Source organism: Neopelma chrysocephalum, unplaced genomic scaffold (genome assembly GCF_003984885.1).
Source record: "Neopelma chrysocephalum unplaced genomic scaffold, ASM398488v2 Primary Assembly neopelma1_25, whole genome shotgun sequence".
NCBI classification, from domain to species: Eukaryota; Metazoa; Chordata; class Aves; order Passeriformes; family Pipridae; genus Neopelma; species Neopelma chrysocephalum.
The window spans coordinates 30,998,919-31,026,221 of NW_020897694.1; the positions used below are offsets into that span (position 1 = coordinate 30,998,919).

The 27,303-nt window shown below is 39.9% G+C and overlaps 1 protein-coding gene across 2 annotated transcripts; it reads right to left on the reverse strand.

The window, feature by feature from the left end:
• CD99 (CD99 molecule (Xg blood group)) lies at window positions 1-27,303 on the reverse strand. 2 transcript variants are annotated; one of them, XM_027674772.1, is made up of 11 exons: window positions 27,153-27,303; window positions 9,911-9,946; window positions 9,495-9,554; window positions 8,977-9,009; window positions 8,020-8,061; window positions 7,835-7,867; window positions 6,409-6,480; window positions 4,825-4,866; window positions 4,182-4,292; window positions 3,302-3,355; window positions 1-120 (listed from the first exon to the last, which is right to left on the reverse strand). In XM_027674772.1, the coding sequence occupies exons 1-11, from the start codon at window positions 27,211-27,213 to the stop codon at window positions 95-97; spliced, it is 570 nt and encodes a 189-aa protein (XP_027530573.1). In that variant the 5' UTR covers window positions 27,214-27,303; the 3' UTR covers window positions 1-94. The 2 variants fall into 2 exon arrangements, with proteins under 2 accessions (XP_027530573.1, XP_027530572.1); XM_027674771.1 differs by having other exon boundaries at window positions 3,302-3,358.

Consider the following 27,303-nt stretch of genomic DNA (forward strand, 5'->3'; position numbering starts at 1 on the left):
TTATGCTTTTTTTGTGTCCTTTTGGTTTTTTTCAGGCAGAATGCAGGTTCTCTATCCAGTTTCAAGATCTGTTCTTCATCACATTTTCTTTAATTTAGTTCTCCAGAAGTGTGCGCTGAACTAAGAAGTGAAAAACAATTCAAGGTTAGTACACTAAGTTCACATACATTGTAAGTTATTTAATAGTTTATGCAGACAACAAAGTTTCAGTAGGCATTTGGCACTGTGTGATAAATTCAGGTAAGCAGAGCTTGATTCTGTGAAGCCAAAACACTGCACATCAAGGTATATTACATCCCAGATTTCTCACTCAAATAACCACATCCTACTACATCTGGGAACCTATCTACACTTGCAGTTTCAGGCTTGCAGTTTTTGCGGATGCCAACATGAAATGGAGTACAGACTGTGTAAATAATAGAAAAGTAGGTTATTGAAACAAGGTGTCTAGGCTAACTATATTTTCAGGAAGTCAAAGATAAGCTTACATAAAATTTTGAAAATATAAATCTATTCTGCTGTGCCATCTGACCTGGCTTCATAAAAGACCTCTTTTAAACTAGAAGCTGTGTAGGTACATCAACACTCTATTACCAGCAGAGCTGACATGTGCTGACTCCCAGAACTTAGATCAGCACCATTCTGACCATGGATGCCCAGTTTCTTGGCTCAAAACATGATCATGCTTGTCTGCAAAATATAGTAGAGGTATGAAATATGGGATGTAATATGACATCAATACGTAGGCAGGAGTAATCATATATGATAACATCCTGAGTTTGACTTTACTGGTTAAAATAAAATACGCATCATCTGACATATTTCACATTTGAGTTCTGATGAATCTTGGCCAATATTTTAGGATATCCCAACTACAATTCATATTTTTAACTGCCTTTCGTATAGGTCTTTGAATGATCCTACGTGCTTCAGTAATGCATTGCTGAATTGAGGATACCTGCCTATCTCCAGTCCTGACAGCCAGTCACAAGACAATGTTTTGCCCTTGAGAGTTTTATACATTTAACAGCTTAAAGGAAAAGTGTTTATAAAGATGACCGTAAGCCAGATGAAAGTTTTTAGCAAACAGATGAAATACCTGAGAAAAATAAGATATAACTGTTGGGGTTTTTTAATTACATAAAACCCAGAAATAATTCTGTAGATTTTAAACTCACAGAAGAATATACTGACAATATATACTGCTTAGGTATCTAAATATTCAGTATTTCAAAAACACTCAGTAAACTTCAGCATGAGGTTATACTACTACTTCTTTTGTTGACCAGTCACAAGGGCTAGAAGACCCAGTTTTCACCTATACCATTTCCTCCAGATCTATCTATGGCTTTCCCAGAGTTAAACACCTGTTCTACTAGCCAAGTACCCTAGACCACCACATGTGAAGGGTGAGGTTGTAAAAGTTTTTGTTGCTTTAAAAGAGACCTTTCCACAGGTGTCACCTTTGTAGAAAGATCAATTACGTGATGGTTCTTTCATAGAAGAATCATTCCCTGTTCACAACAGAAAATGCTTGAGTTACAACAACATGCTAGCGAGTTTAGTCCTCCTTGCTTCCAGTGTAGTTACATCTCTATTCTGATGCCTCAGAGCTTTTTGGATTTTTTAACTTTTGTAGATTTTAGAAGTAGTTGTGTAGTAAATGTAGATTTTAATGTAGCTGTATTATATCCCTTACCCTGTAGCATAATAGTTACAGATACGCAACCCTGTTACCCCATTTCATATCAATCCCTCTAAATTCTGTTAGCGTGTTTAGTCTTCTTTTTAAGGTAGACTTGTAGAAAAACACTTCTGTTTAAGAACACAGCACTCTAAGCCTGGACCAGGACGTATCACACAGACACAGTAACCTTCAAGCCCAGAACTCTGGAGGAGCTCCAAGGACTATGTGTGCTGTGAAGAAGATGAAGATGAGGAAGAAGGAGTCCCAAAGACCCCAAACCCAATTCCTAAAGGGGCGTGTCGGTGGGCAGAATGGGGCAGAACCGGGGATGGATAGACCTGGGATTGGATGGACCTTATTATAAAATCATAGAACCACTGTTTGGGTGCGCGCACGTGCTGTGTATTCCCCTGGCCTGAGGCTAATTAAAGGACCAACTCCTTTTACACTTATACACTAAATTGTCCTGGAGTCTTTTTCTCTGCAGTCTCTTTAGGTAACAATTCAAACATAATTATTTTTAATATACATTCTTGCAGAGTTCTGTATCAGTTTGTAATCAGAAAAGGTTTCAGATTCCAATCAGAAACAACACAGACGAATAAACTGTTAATTGCAGTTACGTGTTACACTAAAGGAGCAGGCTTGTGTTTTCATAATTGTCTTTAGTAATACTTCTGCAGAGAAAATTCAGTTCTTTACTTTCTCTAAGCTCCTGTATTTCAATGACTTCTCAAGGCAATCAACCAATCTGTTCAAAGAATAAAAAACCAGAGAAGAGTGGCCACATTTTCACAACGGAACTCTTGAGTTAGTTCTAAGTTTGTTGTCATGGTAAAATCATAGAATCACAGAATCGTTTATTTTGGAAAACACCTCTAAGATCATCAATTTTAACCATTAACCCCGCACTCCCAAGTCCACCATGGAACCATGTCCCCAAGTGCCACATCTACACATCTTTTAAATACCTCCAGGGATGGCAACTCTTCCACTTCCCCGAGCAGCCTGTTCCAATACTTGACAACCCTTTTTGTGAAGAACTTTTTCCAAGTATCCTATCTAAACCTCCCCTGGCACAACTTGAGGCCATTTGCTCTTGTCCTATCACTTGTTACCTGGGAGAAGAGGCCTCCATACAACCTCCTTTCAGGTAGCTGTAGAAAGCAATAAGGTGCCTCCTGAGCCACCTTTTTTCCAGGCTTTTCTCTCAGCTCCCCTCTCAGTCGATTCTTCTAAGAGGCTCCAGACCATTCACCAGCTCTGTTGCCTTTCTCTGGACACGCACCAGCACCTCAATGTCTTTCTTGTAGCGAGGTGCCCAAAACTGAGCACAGGACTCAAGGTGTGGCATCATCAGTGCTGAGCACAGAGGGACAATCACTTCCCTAGTCCTGCTGGCTACACTATTTCTAATACAAGCCAGGATGCCATTGGCCTTCTAGGCCATCAGGACACACTGCCAGATCACATTCTGCCAAATTGATAATTATAAGTATTTTTTTTTAAACAAAACAGTGCAAATAATTTTCTCCATTATGTTAGATGTCAATAAAGTGCATTTAATAGGATCCCCACCAAAAAATTGATTTTCCATCTAGATTCTTGTCTTACCAGGTGGCTCAGATTGTGCTCCCCTATGGCTATCCATATTCACATTCTCTTCATCTGCTGGGAAACAAAGAGATGTTTAGCATTCAAATTCTCTTATATTCGAAGTTACTGATTAATAGAGATAATTTGACATAAGAAACAGCATTGAAGAAAATGGGCTACCTGCTGGTAGTTGAGTTGCCCTTGTTTTGCCTGCATGTTCATTTTAACATGCATGGTAGAGATGTTACTCATTTCCAAACTTCCCAAATCACAAAACAGCAGTGCCTGACAGGATGACTGCACTACCCCACACCAAACAGTCAGAAAGACTGAAAGAGACAAAACTAAAGCTTCTGCCCCTCCTATCACCTGCAGGATTCCCAAAGTTCTCTGATCTAAGTTATATGTTATTTAGATGGAAATAAAGCAGATAGCAAGCAATAGATGACTGCAGTAGAATCATTTGGGGATGACCATCGGGGTAGTTGTCATAAAACTAATAAGTAGGCAGGCATCTTAAGAAAAGACAAAGGCAAAATTTACAAAATTAGAAATTATAAGTTATTTTTTCAGCATGAAAATAGTCTCCAATCCCAATCGATTCTCCTTGAAAAGTATTTTCTTGCAGTCTCTCCTGCTTAAGTTTTAACAAGAAGTGCTTTTATTTTAGGAAATGTAAAGCCTTAAGTTCTTCTGCTTCTGAAAGTCTAATTTTTGGGCGAGGCATTCTTCAGTCACCCTGTCTTAGATGACTAGTAAGAAAGGTTACTCCCTGTGAACATAAATTCACTGGGCTATTAAAACTACTTTATGCATAGGATCAGTTTCTAGTCCCCATATAAATACAAAAACACATCTCTTTAGACAGTAGAAAATAAAACTAATTTAGAATTCTTACCGCTTTGTTTGAAACAGAGTTTCTTCTTCTGGTAAGCAATGAAACTAGATACTGCTCCAATTACAGTAGCAGCCACGGCACTTACAATTCCAGCTATTGCTCCCTGAGAAGCTGAAAAAAACAGAGAAGTTTGTATACATTTTTCAGAATTGAAAGCCATGTCAAAATTGTATTGTCTCAAAGTAAACCCTATGAACACTTCCAAAAATCATTAAACTGAAATTACATGAAACTGTAATCATCAACTCTTTCTGTCTTTATGCATAATGAAAAGTGATTTGTCTCATTTTATAACCATTGATTTCTTAGCAATGCCTGTTATTAAGGAACTTAAGCACTCCTGTTCTAATTTCCACTAATTAAAAATGCTACCCTTTCATGGCGATATCTACTTTCCATGCGTGCGATCACTGCACCAGCATCTCTGAGACCTTAACAATTATGAATTATTTGCAACATAGAGATTTTAAAGGATTATGAAAGCAGAGCTTGAAAGTAAGAATTCCACATTCCACAAAAGTTTTTAAGTTGTAACCCACTCCCAGTAGTGAACATTCTAGCAGAAGATTAGCAACACAGAAACCTCCAGAAAAGAAACTTCATACATCCATACGCCATCATACACACAAATTCATGCATTTACCCTCATCTTCTTGGCCATTATTTGGAGTTTGGCCCCTTCGTTCTGTAAAAACAAACAGAAAGGTTACATTTTACATGTCTAAAGAACAGTCGTATCATAATTGACAACCCTTTTGTCAATTAATTATCCAAAATTACAAACCATCTATGATATCCATACAGTGCTAAACTCTGGCATTCAAACTTTCTGCTTTCAAAGTACTGGTCATGGTGGTGTCAACTACAGCCTTGACTACTCAGCACTTCTACAAAATGAGCACAGAGCACTTGTAAAATCTGGTTTAACCAACTTGTGCACCACCACAGAACACTCAGTGGAGAGGAACACTGTATAACTTCAGAGTAACACTCAGCTGTATTTCCACAAAAACAACTATCTTTTCCTAAAATCCCAGCCTCATTTACTAAATACTTTTGCAATTCTCTTTGCAAGCAAGACAGAAGTTCTATATATACTAACTATATTTGTCACAATGCAACTTGTACCATTGCAGCAGGAACCCGTGCAGATCAAAACACCCCATAAGTCTCCACAGATATTTCTTGCCCCTGCCAATTTTCAAGATACTGCCCCGAACATACCTTGAAAGGTGAAAGCTACCCAAAAAAGTGGCATAGGGAATCTCTGTCTAGGATAACTCTCTGAAGAAGTCAGTAACCATTGGCACACCTCAAACCCCATCAAGATACTTCAGCTAACTCTGATCTGGAAATAGTAAAGTTTCAGTAATGCACACAGGGATGACTAGACACATCCCAAGGATGACCATTACTGCAGCCTGGTTGCAATGACCACCTCTATATTGAGCTGAGCCACAATGATTAGAAATGTCAAATTACTAAAAGAAAGTTTGGCAAACTATGAAATGGTTTCATTCTGCTCAGAGTAGATACACCCTACATAGAATCATATGGTTGGAAAGGACCTAAAAGATCATCTAGTTCTAACCCCCCTGCCATGGGCAGGAATACCTTTCACTAGACCAGGTTGCTCAGAGCTCCATCCAAGTTGGCCTTAAAACACTTCCAGGGATGGGGCATCCACAACTTCTCTGGGCAACTTGTTCCAGTGCCTCACCACTCTCACAGTAAAAAGTGAAGATTAAGAATCACTTGGAAGTGTAAGGATCAACTCATCTTTTGGGACAAAGCACATTTTTGAGAATATGGGGTGGATCTTCTTCTGGCCCACCTTTAGACCTTCTAACTACAAGAACTAAAAGAAACTGACAGTATGTCACAGAAGATCTAAAAATAGCACCTGGAGGACTTTAAGAACTATATTTATGGCAAATTATGAAGTACTACATTCATGTCTCAGTTTAAAAAGCCATCCTTCTTCGTATAACAGTAAAAATCATGGAAGTTTTACCTCTAGACAAGTTTACCTCTTAATTATTTGGGGTGGGGTTTTTTGGTAGAGACAGAACACATTACTTTTGAATTCAAAGATATGCTCTTAAGTTTCAGATACCAGAACTAAAGGTGTTACAAATTAGAGCATGCTAACCAGCTTGGGAGCAAGATTTTATCAAAAAACTCAGGTAACCATAGAAACAATATGAAGCACGACCTACTGTCTTACCATTGCTGCCACTACCATCACCTCCGCCTTTTGGTAAACTGCCATCAAATAGATCTGTATCATCAAATGTGCCTATAAAAAAATGTAAATAGCATTACCTTACATGTTTTAAGTTCAGTGAAAAGACACCTCAAGACACATAATGACATGGAAATTTTCTCAAGATTGTTCAATTGAATTTGTTGTGGTTTTAGGCTTAGCATCATAGTCACAACATGTTCACATTTTAAAAGCCCTCACAATGTCAAATCCCTTCAGTTGAGCACTACACAGTTTGACAGCAGTACTCCTGCCTCCGGACTTTCTGAACAACTGAGAGAAGAGCAGAGTAGCACAAATCAGGCTAAGAAAGCAAGAAGCCCTATAAGCTACTTAATTGGAATAACTCAAGTCTCTCTATGCTGTGAAAGCAAAGAAAGGACATGGATAGGAAAGGATCGTTTCTTTTCAGGGCTGCAACTGTGAGTGAATCTTCAGAGTTGGGTTTCTTAGTCACAAACAGTCCAAACGTAATTCCCTTCTCTGATTTATTGCAAGACATTGGACTCTCCATTTCCACTGAACCCTACCTTACAGAGCATTCCCTTCCCCCTCATGAGACCTTCTCCTCCTTACCTCTGCTGCCAAATGAATCCTTAGTTTATGTAAAGCAAATATGTTTCAAGTAGCAAAATTAAAAGTATTGCATCAGAGGATGTTTTAGTTGGGTGGCAAAAGCACTGCACTGAGGCATGCAAGACCCAAATTCAACTATCTGCTGCAAACAGAAAGAACAAGAACCAGGGCTTGCGTTCCAGTTAAGGACTCTTTACCACAATGTTCATGGATAATGGCATTTTCACAACTGCATCGATCTAAATCTGTTTTGTTCTGGGTCAGGCGAAGACCTCTAAAGCACAACAGGGAAGGACATGTATTTAAGCCTATCTTTCAAATACAAATAATTCTATTACTTAACTGGGCCTTTAAAAAAAAAACAAAAAACCCTCCAAATCAACCCCTTAACTTGGAGCTTTATCTTTAATTTAGATCCTTTAAGAATAAAGATCATAGGCAGCTCCTATTTATCTTCTGGCATGACTAGAAGGGATTCAGTTTGTAAAGACGAAAGAAAGAACTCAATCCAATACCAGGGTGCTCCACCACAGGCAGCCAAGTACAGCATTGCCCCAAGCACACACACACTCTGTCCCATCCTCCCTCCTCTCTACACCATCCTACTTTTAAGTGAAAGTGCCTCAACAGGCTTGTTATGGAATTTCAAGACTGCTGCAAAGTTTATTTGCAAGACAACTTTTCCTCAATCCTCAGTGTTTATCCAGGGCAACATCTGACATAGAGAGCAGCCAATTAACACAGATCAATTAGTAGAAGTGTAACTGAGACAGTAAAACCCTGATTCAGGAGTTTGTGCTAGAAGCCTTACCAGTGTCTTTAGGTTGATCTTGCTTGGGGTTATCTATATGTAGAAGAGAGATTTAAGGAAAAAAAAAAGAAAAAAAAGAAAAAAAAAGGTTAAGACAGAAAAACTGGACTACATGTTGAAAGGAACTGGGATAGATTAACAAATACTCTTCTACTGTTCAGAAATTCCTGTTAGGTCAGTCTTACCAGTGTCTTTAGGTTTTGCAGGAGGATTTGGCTTGGGACCATCTGTAAACAAGTAAAGAGTTAGAATAAAGTTACTCGTGTGAAGAGACTAAAAGCAGACCATGCAATGACCTTGAAAGACTATCTGACCTAAAAAAATGACATCAAAACTTCCCCACGTCATTTTTCCTTTCACTAACTAATGCTGTATTTGTTTGGTTATTTTAGCTAAACACTGTATTTTAATGCAACTAACAGTGTTTCTGCTATATTAACCTGTATGTCAGATCCTTGCTATAACAAACATATACCGAAGAACTCAAGCGTTACGCAGCATTTTAATTTGCACATTGTATTTCAAAGGCTGAAATTCTTTACATTTTTCTACCAGGTACAGATTACTTGGCTGTTTTCTCTTTTAAAATTACTGCCTTTTAACCAGTAATAAAAGTTGGTACCTCATGTAAAAAGAATAGACAAGGTACACAGAATAGAATTAAAAATATGGTCCCCACAATGACATTTCATTTAGCTTGCTACAAAATAGAAAAATAAGAGATCTTAGTAATTTTTTCTGTATTTGGTCACAGTCTTCACATCAAAAAGAGAATTTTCCCTCAAATTATTTCTAACATATTGATGTTTACTTGTGCTACTCAAATTACTTCTATAAAGGAAGAGATTACTTCGGATTTAAAAACTACTTCCATAAGTAATAGTTTATGGAATTAGTGCCATCTAGTGAAGACACAATAATGAAACAAGTAGGACTTGGCTATGAAATTATTGAAATTCATACAGTTTTTGTGATCCAGAACCTTTAAAATGAAAGTAAATAAACATAACTAGACTGCAATTAATTTATCTGCAGTCTGCTGCCTTAATCAACTCAGTGCCCTTATTACATTTAGGTCATAAAGCACAGATAGACACTGCACAAATACCTTTGAGCAGTATTCAGGAAAACACGATACTTACCAGGATGAAGAGCATCATCTAAGTTAAAATCATCTACAAAGAAAGAGGGAAAGTTTTAAGTGTAATGCAAAAACTGAAATAGTTTTAGACTATTTTTACACAAAACGGACCTCAAAATGTTTTCACCAAGAATGTAACAGCATGCTCATTCAACAGTGGCCCACAGAGGAGCCCCACAGGTACCAGGCACTATCTGCCAAACGACATGGTGCTTTTGGTGACCATGATACCTGTCAAGAGCCAGCTCAAGGTGAGCAAGCTCCAAACATTCAGACTGAAAGCCAACAAAAGGGATTTTCACAGAGTCTTTAAGTTTGTGAAATCACAAATACCTTTGTGAAAGTACTACCAGGAGACTCCAAAATGAAGAAATCTTTTTGCTTTTAGGAAACTGCTTTCTTCTATAGAAATATCACAACCCTGTATGCCACTATGTTGAAAAGTTCAGGCTCTCAAATTATTATGTACACTACACTTGACTTTACAATAAAAGACATTACAAGCCAATTACATCCCACCTAAGTCCTGTGTTGGTGTCTTCTGGGATGGAAGAGGCTTCTTTGTCGTCTTTATCTCTCCTGTTAGAGATGGTTAGAGAAAAAAAAGTTAAATACTATTTAATACACTGTTCAGAAGCTACACGAAAGACAAATATAAGTATATGTCTATACAATGAAAAGCACAAGATCAAATATATACAGCAAGACAACTTCCCCTTAAAAGAAATCCTTAATTGTTCCAAAGACAAATTTGAGTTCTATGTGGTCAACACCTTGACATACCCATAGCTGAATTGTTCCACTGAGGTTTAAACCAAACATATGCAGGGAAGGTTTCATGCTTGGTCACGTAGTGATACTTGGAAACAAACAATTCAGAAGAGCATCCACTATTTTCCCGCCTACCTCCCAAAATTTGTGAGTGCAATAATTACCAAGTGCATCTTCTAAGTTGAAGTCATCAATATTGCCTGTAGAAGATAAAAGAAACAGTAAGGACACTACTTTTTCTTTTTCACATCCAACACTTAATAAAGTCATAAACATATTTCTGATCTATCGTATGTTTTCTGCTTCCTGATTCAGAGTAGAATATTTCCAGTCAGGGTTGAAGACATTCTTTGCTATTTCTCCAGATCACTATCCACAGATCTCTTCAGAAAAAAAGGAACAGCTCTAAAAATAGAAAGGACCCAGAGGGCCATAACAGCCAATATAGTGAACTTAATCCTTTATTCTTGCCACTGCTATTGCATGCTTTCTTAGTGCCATCCACAGAATATTCTTTTCCAGCCTTCTTTCCACAAACCACAAAATGAGCAGGGGGACAGCTCCAATGCACAAGAATTTACAAGATTCAAGTGTGAAGAAGAGCCTTGGAGCACAAAGGCCATTATGGAAGTCACGTGATCGAGTATTGCTTTTAAAATCTTGGCATTAAAAATTAATTTTAATGTGTTTATAAGACTTACCTTTCCCCCTAACAAGATTAGCAGTATGAAGGTGATCTTGAGCAGTCTCTTTAACTTCCTAAAACATAGCTAAATGCAGCTGGTGCAACTATAGGCTCTCTACTCAAGGTGGATTAAATTCTATTTTCAGTCTTTAGGACAAAAACACCCACTCTTGCTACATTAAGTCAGTTGCTAGAGCTAGTGCTGCTTATCCAGCCAACTGCAAATACACTAACTCAATATATACGTGATAAAAACTGGTTTCACAGCATAAATATAGTAGTGTGATCTCAGCAGCAGAGGCTTGTAAAATAAGTGGACAGATACACCCCAAGAGTTGTTTTATCTGATTGTTCATTATCCCTACTTTCACTGAAACAAGGAATAAGAAAATGGAAGTAGATACTGGCTATTCAAGAAAAAGACATAAAAATACACTGCTTCAGCCCAATAGAAGCTGAAAGACTTTTTCTACCTACTCACTATCAAGCCAGACAGAGCAAAAGTTATTTCCAAACAGAACTACCTGAATTCAGAAGATAACTGCACAAAGCATTGGTGTGTCTGGCTTTTCCCCTAAGAATGAGGCTACCAAAGAGGCATCGGAACTGGCTACTGCAAAGTCTGAAGAGAGGAATAAAAAAACAAACATCAAAATCAAACCACAAGCAGAATGTCCCTTTCACTTGCATGACAGACCAAGCTAAGACAAGGACAAGTCATGACTTTAGTATCATGAATGATGGATGCTCCTATACTTGGTGACATCTTTCCTCTTAAATGAGGTCAAAATTGAAATCTCTTTTACTTCTCAGATAACTGAGAAGAAAAGAGACTAAGATACTTTTTTTTTTTTAAATAGGGAAGCTAGGAATGACAACTGGAATGGAACAAAAAAAAAGTGTTCATCTGGCCAACTGAACTGCTACAGCAGAAACTGAAATCTGAAGTCTAAGCAGTGATTCTCATAATGTAACATTTGAACCAAGAACCACCTTGCTCACAGCCAAGTAGGGTTGCTTATCTGAAGTCAATATTATCTTGCAATACGATCTCAAAAAACTCTGTAAAATTAAAAGGTGCTAAGACCCCAATGTCAGTTACTTTTGAAGTTACCCCCCTGGTTACACTACACCAAGAAACCTCCATATCAACAGGCAAAAAGAGGTCAGAACACTCAAATTTAAACAGGTATTTGCATAGTTGTTCCTCAACTCTGAATTCTAGTTTATTTGTTTTCTTGAGTACATGTATCTCTCGGGCTACAGTCCTCCTGGGAAGTATGCCTAAGACAGGACCTGATCAGATATTTCATAATCTGACTCTAAGAAGGCAGGCAGAGGGATCTGTTGAAGATGCATACTCCTCAAAACACTCTACCAGAGTAGCAACCAGAGGATGGACCATCACGAACTATTAACACTATCTGTCTTAAAATTAAAGATATATCACTAAGAGAATGAACATTACTATGGTGGGTATATTTCACAAGTCCTGTTTCTTTTTAGGAGGAGTGAGAGATGGAAAAAAAAGCACATACACTCAACATTATGCTTTGGTGCAGCTGAAATTTTACCCGGAGCAGAAAAGAGGGTATTTGAAGAGTTTCCCATTGCCATCATGAAACATAGTCCAGGAACTCAGAATAGTTCCAGCTGCAGTGCTTTTCCTTAAGAGGAGGAAACCATTGTAAAAAGGGGTGCTTTCAGTGACATTGCTATTTTAAGGAATTGTTTTCACATAAGATCTTCATGAAGAAATAATTTAGGATGTGACTGCTGACTGCCAATCTCACAGAAGATATGCTGCTTTGACAGAGGAATAAACAAATTTGAGAGTTAATAAAAGATCATGCTTTATTGACTGGAGTGATTCAATATTCTGCAACCACGCTTCTTCTTTCTGAGCATGCAGCAAGATGCCAGGGTCCTCACGTACATTACTTTTTTGAGATAAAGTAGCAGAAAATGTCAAATACTAGCTTATGAAACTGGTTACAATAATCTGCACTCTAAGGTGCTGGCAGTCTGCTTTCCCAGCAAAGAAAGGTGTTTCTCCACTGTTTATGGCAAACCTTCCTATGTCTTTAAAGCAGCTGGTTTTACAACTGTACTCGCTCAGCTTTTGGTATGGGTGGGTCCAACTAAACTAGAAGTTCAGTGACTTAGCCTGAAAGGAGAAAAGCTCAGTACTAGGGATTCAGCTGGTTGCAGATAAGAAATAATCAGAAAACAAGAGATAAAGCCACAGAACTACAATAAAGGTTATTATCAGGATCCAAGAAGAAAAAAAATCAGCAAGAATACACTGCACTCCCTACAGGTCTAAGGAGCACCCAGAGCAACTAAGCTTATAAGCATTTTCTTAGTCTAAGCAAAGATATTTACAAATAAAGCAGATATTATATTGCATATAAAGCATGATACAGCAGGTATTTCTAGCTCCTAGGGGCACGAGCATATTCAAGAACATTTCAGAAGTGTCTACACTATTTTCCTTTCATGTCTGTAGCTCAAATACCAGGATCTCAAGAGACGGATCTTTAGAAGGCTGTCCCTAGTAACCAGCATAGTCTGTGTTAGCTGTGGGAAAAACAGTAGGTAAAATAAAAGAGCAAACATAGGTTTTTGAATAGTTGAAGAGCTAGAGGGTATTCAGGAGATCCAAGTAACTATGCAAACAGCAGTGCTTTGCGAAAACCTATCACCGCTCTCAGATACTTACTGCTACAGTATTAGTCATATTTACATTCCACTGCAGAAGCTGACAGGAGCTTTGGAAACTTCCTCTCTTAGTCACGTGTACGGCAACACACCAAGAAAGGAGACTTGTGATGAATCACCACAAACATAACTTTCTGACTTGAGCAACAGACTGCTTGAATTTCGTTTTCTTAAAAATGCAGTGTTCTCATTCTTCTTTCCCTCCCTCCCTCTCTCCCTCGCACCTTGTGCACCACAGGGTGCCACAGAGCCTGCAAGCTGCAACTGGTCTTCCAATTGTTGGCCTACAGACCAGGTGACAATGGTCACCTTGTCTTCATCCCACAGCTCGACACTACCTGCTACTCCATCAGTGGCTGACTAACTTACAATCATGAAATATTTCCAGTTGGAAGGGACCATAAGATCATCAAATCCAACTCCCTGCTCCTCACAGGACTAACTAAAAATAAACCATATGAATAAGAACCTCATTCATACACTCCTTAGACTCTGTCGGGCTTGGTGCCATGACCACTTCCTTCCTGCCTTTTGCAGAGCCCAATCATCCTCTCAGAGAAGAACCTGCTCTTAAGGTCCAATCTGAACTTTCCCTGATGCAGCTTCATTCCATTTCCTTGCATCCCGTTGGTGGTAACCAGAGAAAGTAGATCAGCACCTCTGCCTCTACTGCCCACTTGAAGAAGCTGTAGACTGCTATGTGGTCACCCCTCAGCTTTCCCTTCTCCAAGCTGAACAAACCAAGTGACCCCAGCCACTCCTAGTAAGTCTTGCCCTTGAGGCCTTTCACCATCTTGGGCACTCTCCTCTAGACATACCCCAATAGTTTGGTCTCTTTATTGCACTGAGGCTCCTAAAACTGTACAGAAGGACTTGAGGTGAGGTCGCACCGGCACAGAATAGAGTGGGACAATCACCTCCCCCAACCAGCCAGCATTGCTGTTCTTGATGCACCTCAGGGCACAACTCGCCCTTCTGGCTGCCAGGTTGCCAGACTGTTGACTCAGGTTCAACTTGCCTTCAACCCAACCCCTCAGATCTCTTTCAGCAGGTTGCTTTCCAGCCTCCTGTCCCCCGTTTTTACATAGAAGCAGCATTACCCCATCCCAGGTGCAGAATCTGGTACTTGCTCTTGTTAAATGTCATATAGTTTGTTACTGCCCAACTGGTGTCTGTCCTGCTCCCTAGCCACTTATTTTCATGAAATATGTAAAAATCTTGAGCTCAAAGAGGCCCCTCTTCCCTGCAGAGTTTGCACAAGGTTTGGCAGCACTCTTGCAGGACAAGGATATTGGTAGCCACAAAGGCATAAACTCGGGAAACCAGGCAAAAAGCAGCTTCCCCAACTTTGAGCAGGAAAAGCGGGTAACTGGATTTTATACTCTCATGCCTTGTGCTCCTGCTGCTCGGGGGAATGAAAACACATGGAGTAGAAATATTCAACACTTAATCATAACAAAACCTACAGAAAATACAGAAAAGTCAACACATTGGAACTTGTTCAAGAAGCACTTTAAATATGAAAACATAGACATTCCATACCTTACAATTTTTTTTAAGCTTAAAAGCACTTGATTTCAACCCAGGTTTTGCCCCACCAGCATTAGTTATCTACTAATAAAGGACTTCTACTGTTCAGCTCACATTTTGACAATTATTTTCCAGCTTGTCCTAAGGCAAAACCAAGAGAAGCAATTTAATTAAAAAAACCTGGGAGAAAGGTGACGGTTCTCCATATCTTACTCTAAGAACTGTATCTCTAACGTTTTAAATAGAGAACCTGAAACATGAAAACTACTTGCAGCTAGGTAGCTAACAGAGGAATGTACTTAAAACTATACTCTTTCCTCTCAGCCAGTGCAGAGGTTTGCAGGTGATATCTCTGCATCTAGCAATGCAGACAGGACATTTACTCCCACTGCCAAGCAGCAGTTTATCCCTGCCCAGAGTCTCATGAAATTAAATCCCACACTGTTGATTTCAAATCCTGTCCCTCCTACAACTACCCACCTATCAATGCTGCTTTTCAAGTTTGCTTTCTCTGCAGAGTAAGAAAAAACAAAAAACTTTGCATAAAATTTTGTTTAGCAGAATGAAGCCCCTTCCTGCTTAAAACAAATATGCCCCAAACACCTGTAAATAACAACTGTAAATCAGCCAAAAAAGCAAAGACAATTTTATTTTACATCTGGAGTGTGTCTGCTTTCTGCATCTCTGGAGCATTTACCAATGTTACTGATGGGAATAAAGTCAGCTAAATCTCCACTGGAATGAATAAAAAAATTTATTTCCTCTTCAAAGACGTGTAAGATTACCCTAAAAACAATCATATTTCATTTTTGTACAGTGATAGAAAAGTTTCTTCCCTGAAAAGTTACTTTATTTGGACCTATCTTGAAAATACAGCACATAAAAAGTTACACAATTATGTGGCCTAATCTTTTTGTGATCTAGCTGCTAGAAAAGTGTTTAGACTTATTTGTGATTTATTTTAATTTGAATTACTAACTATTCCTTCTGTTCAAAAATGGCAACTTAATATTTTTAAAAGCCTACAAGGATACATTTTGACTCAAACTATTTACTTCAGCTGTAGTCATGTGAAGGTTTTTTAACAAAACATGGTAAAACAAGCCATTTACCAGAGATGAAAACAACCATATTTTGAAGCAGTTTGGGGAATTTTGCTTGCTTAAAATTTTCCCATGCACTGGGCAACTTTTGTTGCCCCTTTGAGCTATAGAAAGTAGGAAAATACAATAAGGCTCTTAGAGCTCTTATTAACTATAAGCAGAGTTTTCCGGGGGAGGATTTGACATAGGAATAAGAGGACAGAATGAATAGCCCTAAATCAGCAGAACACATACAGAAGAACTGAGTCAGTTGCAAAGCTAGAGAATTAACGTGATGGCAACAGTTCTGCCAAAAGCAGAGCTGCTTATGCAGAAATGAGAAGGGGTGAAAGAGAACTATGCAAAAGTAAGAACTCCTGTGACTCCCTTCAGTCAAGTAGTGAGGATAAAAGCAAATATTTGGCATCTTAATCACAACCCCCCCAGTGATGAGTTGTCTACTGCAGTCTGATTCTTTTCTTACAGTTTGTAATTCTTCACATTCATAACGCATGTGACCACTCCCCCTCCAATCTACAGCTGGCATGCTGGGTGATAACCCTCAGTGGCAAAACAGCACCAAACAGAAGAGCCACAGGTCCCAGATCATCTCCTTAAGCTTAAAAGAGCTTCCAAGGCACTGTCACTAACAGCATCCTAGCCCCTCTAACACCTCTCTGAAACCCTCCCATCATTTGCTGGCATCATAGATAAGTAACTAAAGTGAGTCTGACTTCAGGAATGTCTGGATCAGTTGAAAATCAGCAAGAAATATAGGTGCTTTGCAAAGTATTACTATAATTAGTATTCAGTACTGTGGATGTCAGTGACTAGTCAAATTTTCTTATACTTGAACATTTAAAAGCTACAAGAACCCTGTGTAAAACCACATTGGGGTGCCCCAATTTGGCTAGGATACCTCGTGTGCATAAGTAAGTATTTACCCTTGTAATTCTGTATTTTGCACCCTAGTCTCTCTCTTCAGTAGGCAAGGGCCTGTTGCAAATTTGTGATAACATTCTCCAGAGGTCAAAGCCAGTATTCCCAGCACCTGTCCTTCTTCCAGTGCCAAAGAATCCAGTTACTTTTCCAGGATTTCTGCACTTACGTCTAGAAATACCTTCAGTAGTTCCTGACAGGAACCCTTCTGCAGTTGACTGACATCAATGAAGCCTTTCGCTCTGAAGTGTGTACTTCAAAACAGCAGCCACATCACAAGCAGTCAAAACTGGTCAGTGCACAGCAACATACACACTGATGGGACTAAGATGGGCACCAGCGGAGATGATAGGGCTGGAAAGGGGCATGCATTCAAGGTCCTTCAAACATTCAAGTGTTCTGGCCTTCATGAACAGATTCATGAACATTAAGCCTCACTGGAATAACAACCCAAATTGCAGCCAGCACCAAAAATTAACAGTCATATACACTGGAAAGACCATAACAGTGTTTAATCAAAGGATTAATTTCCAATTTAAGAAAACTGTTTCATTCAAGCAGGTTGCAAACTCTTCTATATTGTGCAATTTAATAAAATCACTGGTTCTCCTGAAAGTAACTACAACTGACATCAAACAACTTAATGCTATTTTATCAGCAGAAGTTTATCCAGACAGCTTCTACTCAGATAACAACATTCTCCTTTTTGCACTGAAGACCTCTATATGCATTTCTACAGCTCAGTACCCTGCCCAGCCTTGTGCAGAGAAAGAAGTGTTTTCAGGGAAACTGTGTGATGTCTTTAGCCATGACTTCAAGAGCTGTCTGCTTTTTCTGCTTATCCCAATTCAGTAAAACACTTTACACAGCGATAAAGTATGCAAGATTGAAAGCTTTCCTCCCCAACAAATGGTCAGGAAACAACAGTATTTTCCTTTGTCTGCATCCTTATTTGCTCACACTCTACATCTCTGGTAGCATCTTATGACTGAGGCAGGGAGGGATGGAAGAAAGAGCATTCCCGGGCGGCTCAGAGGAAAAGGGAAGTGCAGCAGCAAGGCTCAGGGGCTGAAAGGTTAGGGGGGGTCTGCACTAGATGAAAGATGAAAAAATTTTAGCACAAGGAAGAAGGAAGTCCTAAGAAACCAAAATCTGTGATCTGGCAGGCATTGGGTAAAAATATGCATTGGCTCCAAAACCTCGACTGTTTTACTGGTAAATAATCCTCACTATGATTAAGGAAAAAAAAGTTAAATTATAATTTAAGTTGAACAAGTACATAGAACTTGGATTTGCATTTGTAAATTCCTTCTTTAAAATAAAATTCATTTGAAATATACACTTGCAATGCACACAGAAGCAGATCAATACTGTTATTTTTACAGCAGTGCACCGACAAGAGGACTCCTAGTAAGCAGGACTGTTTTATGTCTGCTGATACTTGTCAACTGACATTTAATTTCACAGCTTGTTTCTTTCACCTTCCTCACCAGAAGCCTTACCAATTCAACATAATTTGTTTACTAATAGTAAAGTCCAAACAAATTCTGTAATCTAGCCAAAAACATTACCTGAATAGTAAAATTGACTTTGCTTTTCTGAATTTTTTTCATTATGGCTTGTTCAGCTATGGCTAAAAAGATTTTTCAGGCTTTTCAATCTGTGTACTTGAAAAGAGCTACTACATCTTTTGCAAAAAGTAAGAAGAGGAAGACTTTGGGTCTCGCTTGTGGTTTCCTGTGGGGAAGGCAGGGAGTAGAGGAAACCAGACTCAGTACAGTGTTTGCAATGATTCAAATCATATTTTAATCTGTTGCTCTAAGACTAAACCATTTCTGGTACTAGTCAGCTCATTTTAAAACAAAACCTATTGTTCTACTCAAAATAAGCATTGACATGTTTCAGTAGCAACATTGACACTTTTCTTCCTACAGGTATTTACTATTAAGGTACTAACTGAGACAGCTGGATTACGTGACAATCTAGTGAGCCAGGATTTCACAGCTTGTGCTCCATCGCACCACAACAGCACTGGTTTGGAAATGGGCAGAATAGCTTCAGCCACAGGATGTGTGACGTGACAGCAGCCTGCTGCTCTGGGCAACGTGGAACACTGCAGCAGAAGGCTCATCTTTTCTACTTCTAATACCTTTCTATTGTGTATGCAAAATTACTACCAAAAAAATATTTCTGAAAAGACATCCATGCACCCAGGTCAATGTGACTAGTTTTAGTTGCCCAAACCAGACAGATATAATAAATAGATTAGTTAGTATTCCACTAAGTGGCAGCCACAGAGAGATGGCAAGCCAGAAACATGGCATAGGTTTTGTCAGATTTGTTTCTCATTTAAAAGGTGGTTGCACCTTATTGTACCAAGGCTATATTCTAAGCAGTTTCAGTGTGTTCATGTGCTCAGCAAAACATCTGGAACGCATTCACAGTGAAACTGTAAGCATTTCTGGTTCAAGTGCATCTTGTGAAAGTACTTCTGTTATATTGAGACAAAATCTTCAACAAGAATTCTCCATGCCCACTCTAAGAAATAATTTCATCATCTCCACTTGAATTCTGTATCACCTTCTAAATGCCAGACTCCAGTCTGCACTAGAAATTTACTCATTTATTAGAAATTTACTCATTTCATAGAGCACCACAGGAAAGCAATACAAATGGATGGAAAACCTGTCTGCAGGACTGGCACTGGAGCCAGTGACAATAATGCACTGACAACACCCAAGGGAAAGCAGCAATGGGCAGGGAAGAGAAAGAAGGAGAGAGAGAGAGATTAGGTGTAGATGCAGAGGATTTGTCAGCTCACTACAGCCACGAGCTTCAGAATGACAGCTCTTGCCTGAAGTTTTTGGGAAAAAAAAATCCACACCTCTGCTAAGAATGCCCAAAAAAGAACTGACCTTTACAGAAGGCCAAAATAGCACAAAGGAAAGCTGAAAGTTTTTGAGAATGGGGGAAGAAAATGATATTGTAAATCAGATTGAAAACTTGCTGGCTAAGACAAGCAGTAACTGCTCTGATTTGAAGAAGTGATGTCTCTATAACCATTTGCAACAATTAGAGAGGAAGAGAGCAGGGTATAGAGGGTGAAGTAACCATTTAATTCGGGAACCAATCACAAGATTGCATCCAGGATGTACTGAGAAACACAGAGGCATGCAGGCAGACATTTCTGGCATCGAAGAGGGAAAATATAGACAGGTATGGATAGCTGCAGGTGAGGGAAGAATCAGTAGACTGAAATATAAAGATATAAAATACAGAAAAAGATAACCTTATCTAAAAGCTCTCCACATAGGCTACCCCAAACCCTTCCCCCAAAGCTTGTTTCTAAATTTAACAAGGACTTGTGTGACTCCAGAGCTCTCTGTTTTGTCCAACAATAGCATCAGCTCTAATAAACATTGGATGCTACCCGACACATTTGCCTCACTTATTTTTAATTCACCGCATCTCGCTACTACTCTGACTACTATCACCACTACTACTTCCCTCTTCACATAGGTTCAATATTTTCCTCCAAATCACAGGGAACAAACAAGTGGTGGTAAAATGTTGAGTCTAAACACCCTAACTCCACTTTTTCCAGACAGAAAAGCTTTAGGGTGTAGTATTTTTGTGGCAGTTATAAAAACAGTAATACTACCAACGCTGCAAGGTATACCAGACTTGCAGGACTGGCTTTCCCAGAAATATCAGAGTTTAACAATTTTTCACTTTATATTTTCCACAGAATACTGGACTTCTTCACAAACAGAAAATATACAAGCAACATTTTCCTGTGGTAAATGCTTTTTCTGTAAGCAAAAAAGCATACAAAGACAGTTTTATATTTAAAATCAGATTTTAACCAATTAGATTGATAGGCGTTTAATCAAAAAGAACTTCTATTTCACAGAAAGATTAACTTTTATACTGAGTGATAACATTTACCTGATGAAAGAAAGACTGCTATCCTAAAAACGATGTTTGATTTTACTTTATTAAAACTCTTTGGGTCAAAGTGAAATGAGCTTTATGGTTACTTTAAATACATCCAGAATGTACATACATCAAGAAATGTATTTTTCAATTTCCTGTGAAAAACTTGGAAGCAAGAAGAGATCCAATGGGAGTTTTACAGAACACAAGCTATGGGAAAAGTAGAGCAAATTAACAACTGCAGTTAACTAACAGCTGTTTCAGTCAAGGGAGCTTCCTTTTAAAAGTACTGTTAAAGATGACATTTCTTATATGCTTATAGTATGTGGATGCTTCAGAAGTGACTGATATCTGTATAAAGTAAGCCAAATGCATTTGTTATGCAGCTAATGATATTGTGTGATCAGACCTGACTTAAAATGTAGATGTTTTCTTTCAAAATTATTTTCCCAGAACACGTTTGAATGACTCCTGCATTTGACACATTCACTATGTATTTTAAAGGAACTGTTCTATATTTAGAAAAACTGTTCAATATTTAGAAGAACTACTGTAAACAGGCCTTACTCCACAAAAAATAAGTTCTTGGACTGTCAAAGGAATTTGTCTTATGACTTTTTGGAATACTTTACAGAAAATCTTCCGGATCCTATTTTTCTGAGCTTCACAGTCACATCAAATGCAGAGACTAAACCAGCTGAAAAGGAATTTGTGATGAGTATCACAACATTTATTTTTATTTTATACAGGTGAGAAATGTACCCGTTGCAGCAGGCAACAAATTTCCTCCATCAAGCAGGGATATCTTTCCCAGACAAGAATTTGCAAGCATATAGAAAAACAAAATTAATTTTTTTAATGAAAAAGTAAACCAAAACTAGTTTGTATGTACCGAGCAATCTTCCAAACACTACCTTTTGCAGTATTGATCTCAAGTCTGCAGAAAAGGTGTTTCAGTGCTGTTGCTGGCACTATGTGCCTTTGCAAGCCAGCACAAAGACCTTCTGCAGCAGCCAATAAAATACAGACAGAAAGGCCAAGACACACAAGCTGGAACACTGTTTTCCTATGTTGGGAATAACTTGCAGGGTCTAGCTAGCAGAGGCTGATAACATGGTGGGACCCCTGCTGACCAAGGAATGACCTCCTAGGTATAATGGGGGGAAGAATGCCATAGGATTAACAGCAAGGCCAGGGATAACATCAAGATTCCCTCAGTACAGCAAATCTCGGGGGAAAATGCCTGAAAAGAATAGGAATTCTGTATGCCCCTATCACAGATGCTGGGACTTATGGATGCTCCTAAATGGAAAAAGAGAGGGTATGATCAAGCTGAATGGAAGGCCTTTCAGAGATGCTGCATTGCTGGCTGAGGAGTTGTGAGCATAGGACAGAGGTGGAGCTCAGTTCAACCACTGCCTTCTCCTGCCACAGTCTCTGGACTGTACATTGTTCAGACAATCCACCTCAATTCACTGCACTAGCAGCAGGTGCAGATAACCACATTTACTGGGCTGAGTAAGGCAGCCAGGCAGCACTTGGACCCATCTCCATTGTGTCCTAATGGATATGGGTGCTCAGTGCACCTTATTGCCCTTGTGTAGCAGTGATAAATGCAGAGGAACCCAGAGAAAGTGGGGAAGACACATGTCTACCTCTAACGAAAGCAGCCTCAGTTTGAATAGACAAGATTGGTAGCCCCTACCTGTAGCCACTGCCCCTACTGCCCTGCCCTTCTTGACCACTGCAGATGGACAGATGAGGCAGGAAGGCATTAGGCTTTTGGTACGGGCAGTGTGCTTTGTACTGGAAGGAACCAGCTACAGGACTCTTACTGACCCCAGCAATGCTGCAGGCACTCAGACCCATATGCTCTTCCCCTAGCAATGTGAATAATTTGCTGAAAGAGGTACCGAACTGATTAAGGGGACACTGGTGAGATTTAAAAAGTAATTAGCAACTCATTCCCCAGAAAAACAAGAGGCGAGAGATTCAAAACACATTTATCTTACAACAGCCTTGTTCAGCCTGTCCAGAAGCGTACCTGCAGTTAACAGCAGATGTCAGAGCTTTGAATGATGCAGCTGCTGCATTAACAGCTGGAATTCCAGGTGTGCTACAGCTCTTGAATGAGCCAGAAGCCAAAAAATATAGCTGGTATGTTACAACTGGTGTTGTAAATACATTCTTTTCAATCTTTCTCGCTGAAGAAGCAGACCCCAATTGCTTTCACCTGGAATAGTGTACAATACGTCTGGAACTGGTTGTTGCAAAGGGTGGAAACATAGCCCCACCATCTGCCATGGTGTCACCCACAAAACTTTAAGGTAATGTCTCTAGAGAATTTTTCCACTGTATTGATGACATTGATTAAAAGAAAAGCTCTCAAAAACAATACTAACTAACGGGCACCATATTTTCCCAACTTGAACTGATTAGTCCGAAGCCAGCAAATCAACAACATGAAAAAGGCTGAACTCTTCTGGCTATAAAATGCCCCAGCACATGACAAGTTACATGCTGAAGAGGCTGCCATGAGTTTGCAGAAGTAATGGCCTTTGGAGTCCCCTTAGAACATGCTCAGGAACACCACTGGCTCTGAGAATACATATGCACAGACCCCTAAGTGATCACTAATGCAGTGGAGAAATTACTCAAGATTGAAATCATGATAATCATCATCAGTGAGGAAAACTACTGTCTGTGTCAGAAGAATGGAAAAGTTCTACAACCTGAGACTGTTTTGCTCATAACATTCTCTCAAAACACTTTTACTAGATTCCAAAGAGTCAGTTCCTGTGCTGGAGCATGAAAAAGCAGTTTAGCTAGAAGAAAGAGGAACGCCCCTGGCAAGATGATCTTAACCAATGACTCCTATTATTATTGCATTTTACCAACACAGCTGTCACCTGATGAAAGGTGATACGAATGAGAAGTTCAAGACAGTAAGAGTTAAAGCAGAGTCCTTTCTCAAGCGCAGGCAAACCCATCACATGCACATCAGGAAAATATTGAAATTGGTCTTGGCTGCATTGCAGTAGGTTGAGTCACACTTAACTCTTGCCAAGTTAAATCACTGTAACTATGGAAAGCTTAAGGATTGTTGCAGTGACATCATTTTGATTTAGCAGTGCAGTGGCCATTTTATTCAAATAACACCACATTAAAAAAAAAAGGCCTCAAGCTTTTCAAATTAGAGAAAATAGAAAGATGGAGAAACACATGCTGCACTTTTAATGTTCATACTGCCGTGTATCCAGTCCAGCACTGCTACTGAAATTGTTCAACTGAAAGTTTTGTGGCAGCTTGTTAGTTTGTTTTTGGGTTTTTTTTGAATCAGATTTAAAAAGCAAACAACTCCAGAGCCCAAAAAGCAGAGCTCACTCTCCAGGAGTCCCTGCAGCACCTCCCTGCCCTAGCTGAAAGCTCCATCTAGATTACAGACAGGATCATGTCACCATCTTTCATCGAACTGGTCATTTCTCTCAACACTGACTTGGCTCAACAAGAAGTCAGGAGCACAAGCGTTCCCTTTCCTTTCCTCAGAGCCTTCTAATTACAATCACCTTACAAAGAAGGGATCTCCACCTGCAAATCACCCTAGGCTACTGATCTTACAACATAGATACCTCAGTTTCCAGCATGTACTTTGCTCACATACGGGTGTTCACTACCATAACTGTTCCTCTGACAATTGCGTTTCTAATCAACGAGCTCTACTGAATTCTTGCAACAGATAATTAAACCATATATCCCCCTGTCCAAACTCTATATCCTCAGTAAAATAGCTTTTCATGCCTTGATCTTTCTGCAGCAGATAAGAGAGACTTTTCAGCCTTGTGTCTGCATGCAGCAGTTTTTTGCTGCTCATCGTATGCAGAATAACACAGAATCATTTAGGTTGGTTTAGATCTCTGAGAACATTGAGTCCATGTATGGAGTATCATGTATGGATTTTTTTGTTTAATTCTTCTTCTGCTGTAGTCTTCATACACATCGTACAGAAGTCATGCTGTCTAATACTTTTCTTTTGTTGTATTTTGAAAACCAGAATTACTGGTCAAATTAGATGCTGGGCTAACCTGGTAGTTTTGCAGGTATAAGAACACTGAACCAGTCTCACTCCTCACAATCAGCCAAAGCAGGAAGCTTCCTGCTCTCTCCTCCTCTATTCCCACCTCATTTCCACTCTCCCATGCTTGGCCCTGCCACTCCCTTCTGCTGGCATCAATACCCATCAAACACTCCGAAGAGCAAACTCAATGCACCAGATTAGTCATCTGCTGACTTATCAAACTGAATCATCTCAGTGCAAGCCCAGATGGGCACCAGACCAAACACAGGAGGAAGCAGAAAGATCCCACTCCTTAGCACGGGCAAGCTGTCAGACTATCCATAGAAACCAGTGTATAAAAACTCATATTCGACCTTCCTCTGGATACAGCCTCAATGGTATCTGAATTCCAGCTTTGCCAGACTCGCAGAGTTCATACTTGGCAAATGAGACAACACCTGAATACCAGTTTTGAGGTTAAAACCGTGAGCTCTTCCTCTAAGCAAGCTCAAATAATGAAGTTCACCCTTGCTTAATAATACATTCAAATTCTCATGATATGTTGAATACTGATTTAACACTAACAGCTTTCACATGCCTAAAATGGATGATCCATAAGAAGTTATCAGTCTGGAGTAGATTCACCTAATTGAATCATGAAAGCAGGCAGTCACAGTGAAACCAGTCATCTCCACACAGTCACACAACTGCTGAACTGCTTATAAAGACAGATCCTTAACTTTTTACAGCAGTTCTGCACAGTCAGACTACAGCCAGCTTACTGACAGTGAAATTAAGTTTTTCAAAAGTATGTCATTCAGGTTCTGTCTTTATTGTCATTTAAGACTGCACCACCACAGATCTGAAATTCCCCTGGAGGGCCCCACCCTCCTCAAGCTGACATTCTCACCAGTTCTCAAATTCTTACATATTTTTAAGGAAAAGTGTCCAAACTAATTATAACTGATCTACTCAGTTCATATTATTGGCATTAACGAGTACCCATATAAATTAACCAGCTTTGTAAAAACAATCTGTTTAAAATATAGTATCTTTTTTCACAGAATTCAAAACAAAACTCCTAAAGGCAGTTTTTGTGCACCTTCCCTCTAGTGAAGCAGAAACCAGACAGGCTCTTTTCATCTCCACACTTCTTGACAAAAGTTTAGAAAGACTATTTCTGAGTGACCTCAAATACTTCCACATGTTAAGAGCATCACAGCAAAGATTTTGCTGTCTGTGACTCTGAGCAGTGCTTGCAGATGCAAAGGAGAGAGTTTTCCACACAAGTAGTAAGATGATAAATGTTAGCAGTCTGAATGATCTGTTAGTTTTAAAGGTGGTTACAGTAAAATTGTACTATTATTGCAAGAGCTCAGCTTTGCTAACCTAGGATTCAAGACCACAATAGGGCCACAGCAGAACTGAATTCAAGGCAGGCTTGATGCCAAACTGCTTATCTGGCATCTGCATGCATTATCTACAGCTTCCAGGCAAAGTTAGGAATAGGTATTTTTCTTTCTCCTTTAAAATGATGAGATAGATATCTAAGATTTGAAGTCTTGCTTTTACAACATACCCAAAAGAAAATACCTAGGCATAGCACCAAGTATGCTTATTAACATAGTAAAAGAAGAAAGAAATGTCTTAGAAAAAAGTTATATAAATGGAAAATGACAGTTTGCACTGCATATTCCAGTTTAGCAGTTTTCCTTCTGAAAAAAACTTGGTATTAGAGACTTAGCTATTTTTCTCCTCCCCCTCCCTCAGCCCAATGTTTCCTTTTACCAAACACCAGCGCGCTATTACATACACACTTTTTTGATCAGCGTTCAAAGAAATCGTCCCTGACACACACCGAAGCAACGAGAAGCTTAGCAAAAAATACACCAGTGTGTTTTACCCTGAGGTTTTGCCATACTAATTTTTTTAAAGAGTATCGGGTGACGGCAGATTTTCTGGTGAGTAACTCTCCGATGCCCTAGGACCGCCGTAACTCCGCTTTCTTTCCTAAAATGGAAGCCGCGCTCCAGCCGAGCTTTCCGCAGCTCTGAAACCCCCTCCCAGCCTCCTTCGAGGACCCCCCTGCACCCAAGGGCCGTACTGGGGTAAGTAACACGCGTTCACCGAAGATAAAACACCAGGCAGGGTTCCCAGTGCGGAGGGCGGGCGGAAAGTTCAGGCATACTTTTCCAGTTAGTTAAAGGGGGAAGAAAAAAAAAAGGCTGGAGGAAGAGAGCTCCGCTTCCCTGCCCCGGACAGACACGGGCAGCCGGGGACCTGCCCGGCTCTCTCCCGTCCTTTCTTGTCCCGGGACCGCTCCGATCCCCACCCAGCCCCGACTCCATGCGGAGCCGCAGCGCTCGGCCCCGGCCCGGGGACGGAGGGCAGGGGAGCGCTCACTCCCTCTCTCCCCAGTCCATCCGCGGCAGGATCGCTCCCCGCCGGGCCCTGCTCACCTCTGACGGAGACCAGCACGCCGAGGAGCACGGAGAAGAGAAGGAGTCTCCAGCGCCGCATGGCTGCCCGCCCCACAAACACACACACACAGACTCTGCCCGCGCCCTGACAGCCGCTCCCGACTCCCGCCGCAGCTGCTCCCGCCGGGCC

What these genes read in the sequence shown, in the direction of transcription:
- CD99 (XM_027674771.1), bottom strand. Translation starts at nt 27,213, where the DNA reads ATGCGGCGCTGGAGACTCCTTCTCTTCTCCGTGCTCCTCGGCGTGCTG. An exon ending in GACACCAACACAGGACTTAG is followed by an intron (nt 9,010 to 9,494) that starts GTGGGATGTAAT and finishes CTTTCTTTGTAG; the next exon opens with ATGATTTTAACTTAGATGAT. An exon ending in AGCACAATCTGAGCCACCTG is followed by an intron (nt 121 to 3,301) that starts GTAAGACAAGAA and finishes TTCACTTCTTAG; the next exon opens with TTCAGCGCACACTTCTGGAG.